Raw genomic sequence first — 10,218 nt, 5'->3', positions numbered from 1 at the left:
AGGCCGATTTCTCTCACTTCGAATATTGCGAAGGTGTTTGAGAAGATCATGAAGTTCAAACTTGTTGAATTTCTTGATATCCATGAAGTCCTTCCTCCTAGCAAGCATGGGTTCCTAGCACATTTTAGCTCGGTTACCCAACTGATTGAGCAAATAGAGCAGGTTATTGAGGGACTGGAGAGCCATGAATCAGTCAATGTAGTTTATCTCGACTTTGCCAAGGCCTTTGACAAGGTAGATCATGGCCTTTTAGTTAACAGGCTCGATGAGATTGGGATCCAAGGCAAGGTTCTCAATTGGCTAAGAAGTTTTATTTGTGGTAGGAAACAATTAGTTAAGGTTGAGGGATCCCTAAGTGACATACATGATGTCAAATAAGGTGCTCCCCAGGGTTCCATCCTAGGGCCTCTCCTTTTCATAACATTCGTTGCCCCACTTCAAAAGGTTAGTATTACTGCCAGTCTCTCTTCTTATGCTGACGATACAAAATTAGTTTTTGCTAGGAATCGCCAAGATTCCACTAGCCTGGCAAAGGACCTAGAAATATTATATTCTTGGGTTACTAAGAGTAATATGGCCCTGAACGGAATGAAATTCCGCTCAATAACCTTTGGGTCAACTCCTTTGAATACTCCATTGGTAGAGAATCAGGATGGTGTTGCCAGGGTGGTTGCAGTGATGGCTCTCATTGTCCCAGTTCTCGACTTGGAGTCAAGTTTGACTTTTGAAAGCCATACAGGTTGCTTGCCAACTTGGCAATCCACTCTACTAGATAAAACAACAGTTATAGCTTTCATTGGCCGGAACATTCTGTCATAAAGAACTTTGAATGATCAGTAACCCAAGTTCTCAAGTGCATTTGCGACCATTGTGTTCAATAATCAGTGTTGAAGGACCATGTCCAGGTCGCAATTGCTACTCAGGCCTGGCAGAGCCAATCGAGGAGCTCCAACTGTATGTACTATATTCTTTGTATTGTGTTTTGGAGAGTAGAACCACAATAATTTGCAAACACCAAAGTGAAAAGATCAGTGAAAGGACATCAAAGTGGGAATTAAGTCATTCCTTTGAAATTGTGCCAATCATAATAAACCCATGTGAGTATAAAATTGCTTTTGCCTGTCTTTTTGTCCTAACAAAGTCATTTTACTGGAAATAGAAACCTTCAATAAGGACATTGGTCATAAGTTAGAATTGAGAAAAAAACAACACTTTTTGTGTTTGCTAAATGTTAACTTCATTGTCATCATCTAATATATTCATATTTGTAATGTTATGATAAAAGGTTGCAATAATGTAATTGTAGTTGACTACAGGGTTGACAATCATGCTCTAAGGTTATGAATGAATGTTCTCACAATTCAGTTTTAAAGTTAAAGCTTGTTTAAGATCTAAATCAACCTGTTACAAATGGTAAATCTATATTATTTAAAAGTAATAGTTTTCATTATTGTACATGATTGTCACAGAAGAAATTGAAAGACAGCTAAATATAATCCTGTCAGTAAGAGTAAATAATATACTATTCTCCAGAAAATTGTTCATTTTTGAAACAAATAGCTGGAATAATTACTTTATTAGACATTAAATTGCCGTATCAGATAGTCATTTTAAATACTACTCAAGGTTAACTTGTATCATGGAACGTTTAAAGCCAGTATGTGTCCTCCGCTTCTATCCACTCAATACGATCATGCGAGGATGGTAAGGCATTTCAAATGTGTGGTTGGATATATCGCACGTTTAAGTCCAGATATAGCATCACGATGCTAACTCTGTACAAGTCGATTGTCCAGCCACATCTTGAATATGCCTCACCCATTTGGGCTCCAATGAGTTCAGCAGGTTTGCAAAAGGTCGAACAAGTCCAAAGATGTTTCACTAGGAACATCTCAGGAATGTGAGAGCTCTCATATTTTAAAAAAAACTCTTTATTGCGAGATCTTTCTCATTGAATCACAGGTTTGTTTTTACAATGTTTACAATATACATAATTATTTCGTCCCATTCTGGGTTCTGGGGCCGCCATTCGAGGCGATGATCCACTAGAAAGGGGGGAAGACCTGGGATCGAACCGATGAACCCGTGCTTAGCTCGCTCACGCGTTAACCAATTGCTCTAGAACCATGGGAGAGACTAAAAAAGTTGGGACTGTACAGTGTTCAGAGAAAGTACGAAAGGTATCTGATACTGTACGTCTTCAAAAGTATCCATGAGCTTTGTCCCAACCCAGGATTTAGGGTCAATTCTAGTGACTGTAGAGGTTTAACGTGCGTTTTGAGAGCACCTTCAAGCCCTCAAGAATCCAGGGTAGTTCGAACGTTGAAGTCCACTTCTTTTCTTTCTCGGGCTCCTTCATTGTTTTATTTGGTTCCCTCTAATATTCGTAGGGAATACGTGGGCCTTGTTGATCCGGTTGTATGTTTCAAGTCAGACTTGGACTAATATTTAGATAGATCAACCCTACATTCAAGGACTAGCTAGGTCTGCCAACTCAAATTCTTTGGCGGACCAACTATCATTTAAAGATTGAAAGGGAATGATAGACGAGTTTTAACCTTTCATTTTAATAGTCCTATGGATTTAATCCCCTGTTGCGGTTAGAAAAGCCCGTGAAAAAGCAAACCTAAAAAATGGACTCGTTTTATCTTCAAGCAAATCTGATCTAATAAAGTCCCTGAACAATATGAGGGCAAATTTCCCTTTTGTTTTATTTATAAGTGGATAGTGAGGACAATTCGGAATTATCTTTAATGCTTAATGAACTGAATTCTTGGGTCTATTGATTTGACCGTATGATTGAGGAAGCATGTTCGGATCTATATCAAAAACATTTAGTACGTTCTAATGAAATCGGGCTTTTTGAGCATGCAATCAAAAACTACAATAGATAGCATCGCGCTTGCCTTTATAATATGCTCTGTTACCTTCCCTGATGTTTTCTTTGGCGTTGCCTTTTCAGTAAGTTGGTGATAATAACCTTAAGAGAAAGAAACAATGACATCAAGTGGTTTGGGCCAAAACTGATGGTTTATCACCAATCAGAAACATTAAAATGCAACAAACATAAAATATTGTCAAGGGTTACAATTAATCTCCAAAGGTATCCTAGGAAAAAAATGATTGTTAATTTGAATGATTTCTATTCACCCAGGTTATTGGTTGGATCCAAAACCCTCGCTTCCAAAAGGTATGACTTGCAACTCTTTTACAAACTCAAAGGACCAAATGCAATTGCACACAAGATCAACTACGTTTTTCAATTGACCAGAAAGTTGGAGTGTTCTAATCCCATTCTGAACCTTAGAACAAAGCTCCCCAAACTGAGGCCCATGGACCACGAAAGTTGAAAAAGATCTGTTTGTATGTTTAGTTGCCAGTTAAGATCGTTTTGTTGACAAATTTCTCATCTCCCCTTTTGCATTTTTCGTTCAAAGGCAGGAGCCCCAGATGAAAAAATGAAAGACATTTTAAGACATAAGACGGACTGGAAAAATATTCAAAGCAATGCAAGTGGATTACTTGGTGGGAGTGTTGCTTCTCTTCCAAGAACTCTAGGGTAAACAAAAAGCTGATTAGATAGAAGAGAGCAACCTCCCTACTAAAATATGATCAGCTCTTGGCTGAACAGGATAGCCCATAATGAATGTAGCCCAGAATATACAAATTTAACCTCAATCCATAGGTTTCAGAGCAAAATACATAGAAAATTGCTTCCACGTAATAAATAAGCACCTTTAGCTCATAGTCGGAACGACCCTTGCAAGTTCCAAATTTTAGATTCCCTTCCTGACCGAAACGCACTTGAGGCTTTCCTGTTTAGTTGAAATTTTGTCCAAAATGGTTTAGCAGAAAGTTCTTCAAAAGATTTAAGACTGCCAACCACAAGTTTAGGAATGGATGAATAACTAAAGGATAACATTTTTGCTCATCTTGAAAATCAATCTGCCAATCAAATCTAAAGGCAATTCCACGCCAAATTCGTTTTAAAGACAAAAGGAGGACTCGCGAAGCCAGATTCATGGTCAGAATATGGGGAGGTTTAGGCAAGCTCTGGCAGGTTCATTTGTTTGCTGGTTTGTTGGTCAGTGATGCAAGTTTGGAGCTTCAAACACATTTTCGAGAAGCTGACCCTTCATTCACACTACTTTATGAGGAAAGGTCAGCTTCGTTAAAACCAGTTTGAAACGCCAATTTTGCATCACTGGCATTGGCAGGCAAGTTTATTCGCTGGTACCGGCGCTTGCCTAAATGTCCGAATATGACCCTGATAAAACGCCAAACCTCTTCGTATTTAGCAAGTTTGACTGGTTCTTTTGTTAATACTAATCAGATCTAGAACTGCCGTCCTCAGTAACCTAGCATGCAATTCGTAGTCTAATTCTGGCCTAACCTTAGTAAGATTTTTGGCCAATCTCTTCCCTAATGGATGGCGGCACTGACCCAATCAAGAAGGCTAATTGGAAAAAGGATCGTTCCGGTCTGAGCTACTTAGCTCATAAAGGCTTTCAATGCCTGATACACTGCCTGTTGTATTATTCAAGTTGAATTGTTCACACCGAGAAATATGCTTTGGGGCTTTATACTTGCTCTCCCTCATTTCGTTGCACCTATGTGCACTCGGTTTGAAAAACAATCTGTATCACTGTTTGTAAGGCAAAGTTGGGAAACAACTGACCCGCAAAACAGGTAACGTTAAAGTATAGCAAAATACTTCTTATGGTTTCTAGTTGTAGCCGAGGTCTTACCCGATTTTAGAACGTTGTAGAATCAGATGAAAATAGCTGTGTATTCAATTGTAATTGCCGATATGTCTTTTTCTATTACAAATGTTTATAAAATATTCAATACGTTTGACAGTCTCCATTTTATTTGTAAGAGTCAACTTTCGGTCAAAATGTTACAATGAGGAAATCGCTTGAAAGATGCACGAGTCAAAATCTATTCAATTAGATTCATCTTTAAGTTTAGTTTTGCACTCATTTTAAATTTAATGAAGATATAAGAGCAGGGTGGTCTATTTTGGGAATCAGCTTGAATTTTGGACACAAAGTGGACAAGTGGACAAGGGTCAAAAAGTGGGCAGACAAGCAATACTTTAAACCGTAATTCATGCAATATTTTTACTTAATCTATATGTTAACCAACAAATAGAATCATTAATTGGTAAAATGAAAACTTTGTGAATCTACATACACATTAAGGATCAACAAACCTTTGCAGAACATTGACAAGCCATTTCAGTAATGTTTTTAATTTCCGAAATATACACTGCACTTTGAGAATCTGAATTAACTATCTTGATAAAATACAGAGCATTGTAAAGTCAAGCAAACATCATTTTTCTAAGTTATTGAGGGCATTAATGTATTTGAATGTTAAAAAGTTGAAGCCCAGCAACAGTCCGGGCGTTTGGTAGGGGGCAATTTTCGTTGAAACTAAGTCATGAAACAGGCTCATGATTTCAGACAAAAATACTCTTACAAAAATTACACAACAATGTTGTTTCATCAAAGGTAAATAATTAGAATATAGTACCAAGCTATCCCAGTTCTTGAATGCTTTGCACCAACCATACACATGCGTCATTGTTTGTACTTGTCTCTTCTTTCTCGAACTCCTTTGTTGTTCAATTTGCTTCTCTCAAATATTCGTAGGCAGGGCTAGAGTAACACCATTACTCTTAACGTGTTAGTTTTTGATTAATGTAACCCACAGTGGTAAAAATACCCTTTAAAGTTTTGATGGAAATTCCCAAGCACATCTTGGCATTTTTCTCCCTCAGAAAATCATGGGGAACAATTTTGATTTTATTGGTTTATGAAATTCTAGCCCACATAAAAAACTTACATACCTAAAAACATTATATAAACTAAAATTTTCAAAAACCTAGTCAATGCAAGTTGGGAGCACATTTAGTTAGCTCTTGAATATAAATTATGATGTCATCTGTTTCACCGCTTCTTAGTTAAATGGAATTTAGTGGCCCAAATTTCATTGTTTTTAGCCCCAAAATGATCCGGTTATATGTTAATTCAATTTCCGAAAGAATTAATATCGATTTTCAATATCACAAATAGAAAAGAAAATTTTTCCCCGTCTTACATAGTCTCACAATAGCTAAAAATGCTATATAATGCCACTTAAAACACACTAAAAGTGTAATCTTTGAAAATATGTTTTACAATCATCATGTGTAAACTTAGTTATGCATTCACTTGAATTCTGAAGACGGTACATACAACAGACAATGTTATAGATTTTGTCGTTTCTTGAAGACTTTGTTGAAATTGAATGAAAATAGCTTCTTTAAGGCTTCATTGATATTTGTGAAATTTTCAGTGACCACTCAACTAAATGAACCTTGGACGCTTTTAAAATTGAATTTTCAAAAATCTGCTTTTTGAGGGTTTTAGATATGGTTGTACAACGTTTTAACTTAATTTGAAATTATGCAAGAAATGTAAAAATTATCTTTCACTTTTGCGATGATGAAAATCGATATTATATCTTTGAGAAATTGAATTAACATATAACCGGGGCATTTTGGGGCTAAAAACGATGAAATTTGGACCACTAAATCCGATGTAACTAAGTAGCGGTGAAATAGATGATATCGTGAATTAATTCAAGAGCTAACTAAGTGTGCTTCAAATTTACATTGAGTAGGTTTTTAAAATCTTAGTTTTTATAATGTTTTTAGGTATGTAAGGTTTTTATGTGGACTAGAATTCCATAAAGCAATAAAATTAAAGTTGTTCCCTATGACTTTTTGGGGTAGAAAAATGCCAATTTGTGTTTGGGAACTTCTCTGGAAACTTGATAGGGCTTTTTGAACACCGTGAACCGGTATCCCGTTGCTTGTTTTGAAAAGTAACGTCAACGGTAAAGGAACAGGTTTTTAGTTAGCCCTCCCGTTGTCACTACTGTCTTCTTTTATAAACAAGGGAAAGAAAACTCCTAACCGATTTTTTAAAAATTCCGTCTCAAATGCATTGGCTTACTTGGCACTGATAGGATCAAATGAATAATCGTCGGAGTCATTTCTTTCACGTCATATTTAGTAAACGTTAAAAATCGCATAAACGGTGTTTTTTGCACTTTTAGGCCCTCTTTTTCTGCAAAAGTACATGTAACGGTAAAGCGTCATTTTTCTAAACAAGTATTGGTAACTGTACACGTTACTTTTTTCATATAACATTTGATCGACCACTGAAGTAGAGTTTGCGGATCTGGCTAGCCCTTGAATGTAAGGTTGATCAGGAATTTTAGTCAAAAACTTGTCCAGGTCTGGCTCAAATCCTGCTATTGGATCAACACCTACATTCTCCCTGCGGATATTTGAAGGCAGCAAATTGAATTGAAGCTCGAGGAAAGAGGAGAGTTGGACTTCATTGTTTTAACTAGCCTCAATTCTCGAGGGCTTGAAGGTGCTCTCAAAACGTACGTTAAGCCTCTAAGGTCACTACAATTGACCCCAAAACCTGGGTTGGGACAAAGCTCACGAAAGCATTTAAAGACACACAGTATCAGACACTTTTCGCACCCTTTCTGAACACTGTACAGTCCCAACGCCTTCAATCTCTTCCAATACGAGAGCTGTCTCATACCACCAATGTTCCTTGTAAAACAACTTTGGACCTGCTCGACCTTTTGTTAACCTGCTGAACTCATTGGAGCCCAAATGGGTGAAGCTTATTCAAGATGTGGCTGAACAATCGACTTCTACAGAGTTAGCATTGTGATACCATCTCTGGACTTGAACGTTCAATTTATCCAACCAGATGTTTGAAAAGCTCTACCCACCTTCCACTGGAAATGCTCATTGAACTTTCCATTATTTTGGAGGACTACCCCTAAATCCTGCATGGACAAACTCTGCTCTATAATTTTTCCTCCATTATCTACAAACGGAGTGTTAAATGGCGTTGATCCAAATGTTTGGGACTTTTTGGGATAAATTTGTGTGTAACAGGTTGGTAGAGAGAATGCACCGTACCCTCAAGGTGGCTCTCAAGGCCAAGCTCTCTAGCAACGACTGGATGAACAAGTTGTCCTGCGCGCTCCTTGGCCTCCAGACGCCATGGCGGGAGGATGGCGGCCTCAGCCGCTGAGATGGTGAAGCCTATGCGTATCCATGGAGAGTGCCTCTCTCCTACGCCACGAGATGAGGTCGCGGGCTACCCTCTCCTTGATTTCCTTCAGCGCAGCCTTCATGGAGTCATTACCCCGCCTTTCGACTTCCATGGGAACCCGCCCGTCCACGTCTCCGCGGACCTGTCTCGGGCGGAGTAAATCTTTGTCCGTCACGACAGTCACTGTGGTCTGTTGCAGGATCCGTACGACGGCCCGTAACGCATCCTTGAACGCCGAGACAAGGTTTTTGTCCTCGACTTAGGAGGAACACACTCCAACATCTCCATTGACCGTCTCAAGGTCCCCAAGCGCCGCGGTCGCCCGCACAGGCGGCGCCAGGTTCAGATTCTTGAAAGCGGTTGCTACGACTAGGGACCCTGGTCCCTAGCCACGACCATCAAGTTGGAGTCCAACTTGAAGATCGCGGGCATGATTTGCCTGAGGGTGAAAATCACGCAACCCCCGTTGATCCAGCACAACAAGACCATCATGTTGTCTTTGAGGATCAGTGGCCTTTGCCCGACGCTTCCCCTAGCGAGTCGCGTACGCGTTTGGGTTGCATCTCGAAATAGCCCATCAAGTACGCAAGTGTCAGTCATCACTAGAGTCAGACCAAAATGGTTCTATACAAAAAATATTTGTCACGTATTTTGGGATTTTAGGGCCCGAAAAAATATTCTTGTCCACTTTCATCTTTTTGACCTGTTTTCTTTTCTTCCTGCGATGATTCGTAACAAAGAGAAAGATGACCTCTGACAATAAGGACTTTATCCAGTAGTGGATCAAATAGGACACAAGTCTAATCATTAAGTGAGCAAACCTGCCCTAAGCAATAGCACTAGACTCTCGAAAATAATCGATTGCATAGTGTACCATCCCATCAGAATCACTGGAAAAGTGTTCTAATGTCAAGCATTGTAATAAATAAGATTTGATGTCTTGTCAATAGAATAAGGAAGCTCAATAGATCACTCAGTATATGCAATTATTTTCCTAGAATTTGGCAAAAGAAAAAGGCAATAAACAGAATTAACAATGACCTTTTGGCCATGGCAGCAACGTTTTGCAATTTATTGCCTATATTTTGTTCATTTTTTTTTTCTCAATTTTTCCGCACTTGCCAATTTTTGTGTTCTTTCAACTTTTTCGCAAACTTTCCGATATTTCTCAATTATCAAACAAGTTCGACCAAAATAGCAACTGGTTTTCTTCCAAGGTCTGCTAATCAGGGGCCAGCATGGACATGGCAAGGATCTGCTTCTTAGGGATAGCAGGTGCAATTACCGGTCCTTGAAGATATTGTATGTATGTGTGTATGTATTTAAGATTAAGTATTTACATAAGCACTTGGGATCATATAATGTTATGTATAATGTAGTATTCTTTTTCATCTATGTGTTGCTTGATACGGAGGTCACATTGCATACATTGTTATAATAAACAGATCAAGATGACAAATTAAGACCTCTAGCTCTCCATTAGACATTTTTACATGACTAATGTGCAGGTCATTTCTAACATATAGGCATACGCCCCCATGTGGGAATATGGGATTATCAGGGCGTATCCTATCACAACGAACTAAGTTGAAACCAACTATGGTTAGTTCTTCGTCTAAGACACCTGGCCGAAGCCAGGTTTCTGTTATCGATACGAATGAAATCTCTCTCTCAACGTCTAATTCTTCTAAGATCTTAACTTTTGTGCTGTCTTTTTTAGAAATCAGACAATGCACGTTCAAATATAGCCCCCTTACGGGCCAATCTTTTGACGGATCAAGTTCGCAAGATCTTGGCCCATCCTCTCCTACCGTGTAAAATCCCGCTTATCGACAAAGCTACGTTCTACTGAAGGCAAACCATAAGCTAGTGGGGAGGGTTGGGTTTGGAAAATGGGTTGGGCAGCTACATGAGAATAGGAACGTGTTTTGGGAATAGAGGTGGGACAAGGAATATTAGGAAGGAGGGTTTTATAGGAATGGGTGTAGATTGGGTATTTGAGGGAAGAGGAGGGAATTGGGAGAAATAATGGGAGGTGAGAGGAGAGGGAGCAAGGAAGCTAAACGGGTTAAGGAAGGAGGGT

General features: G+C 38.9%; 1 protein-coding gene across 1 annotated transcript in view; it reads left to right on the top strand.

The window, feature by feature from the left end:
* The first annotated feature begins 4,544 nt into the window (after positions 1-4,544).
* LOC131884007 (uncharacterized) overlaps positions 4,545-10,218 on the top strand; it is an 11,755-nt gene continuing 6,081 nt past the window's right edge. The window contains exon 1 of the mRNA XM_059231630.1: positions 4,545-4,689. Within this exon, the coding sequence (XP_059087613.1) occupies positions 4,568-4,689 (122 nt within the window). The 5' untranslated portion in view covers positions 4,545-4,567. The remainder of the gene's footprint in view (positions 4,690-10,218) is intronic.

Source organism: Tigriopus californicus, chromosome 7 (assembly GCF_007210705.1).
Source record: "Tigriopus californicus strain San Diego chromosome 7, Tcal_SD_v2.1, whole genome shotgun sequence".
Lineage (NCBI taxonomy): Eukaryota > Metazoa > Arthropoda > Copepoda > Harpacticoida > Harpacticidae > Tigriopus > Tigriopus californicus.
Note: the sequence above shows the minus strand (reverse complement) of the source record. Positions and strands in the feature narration are given on the sequence as shown.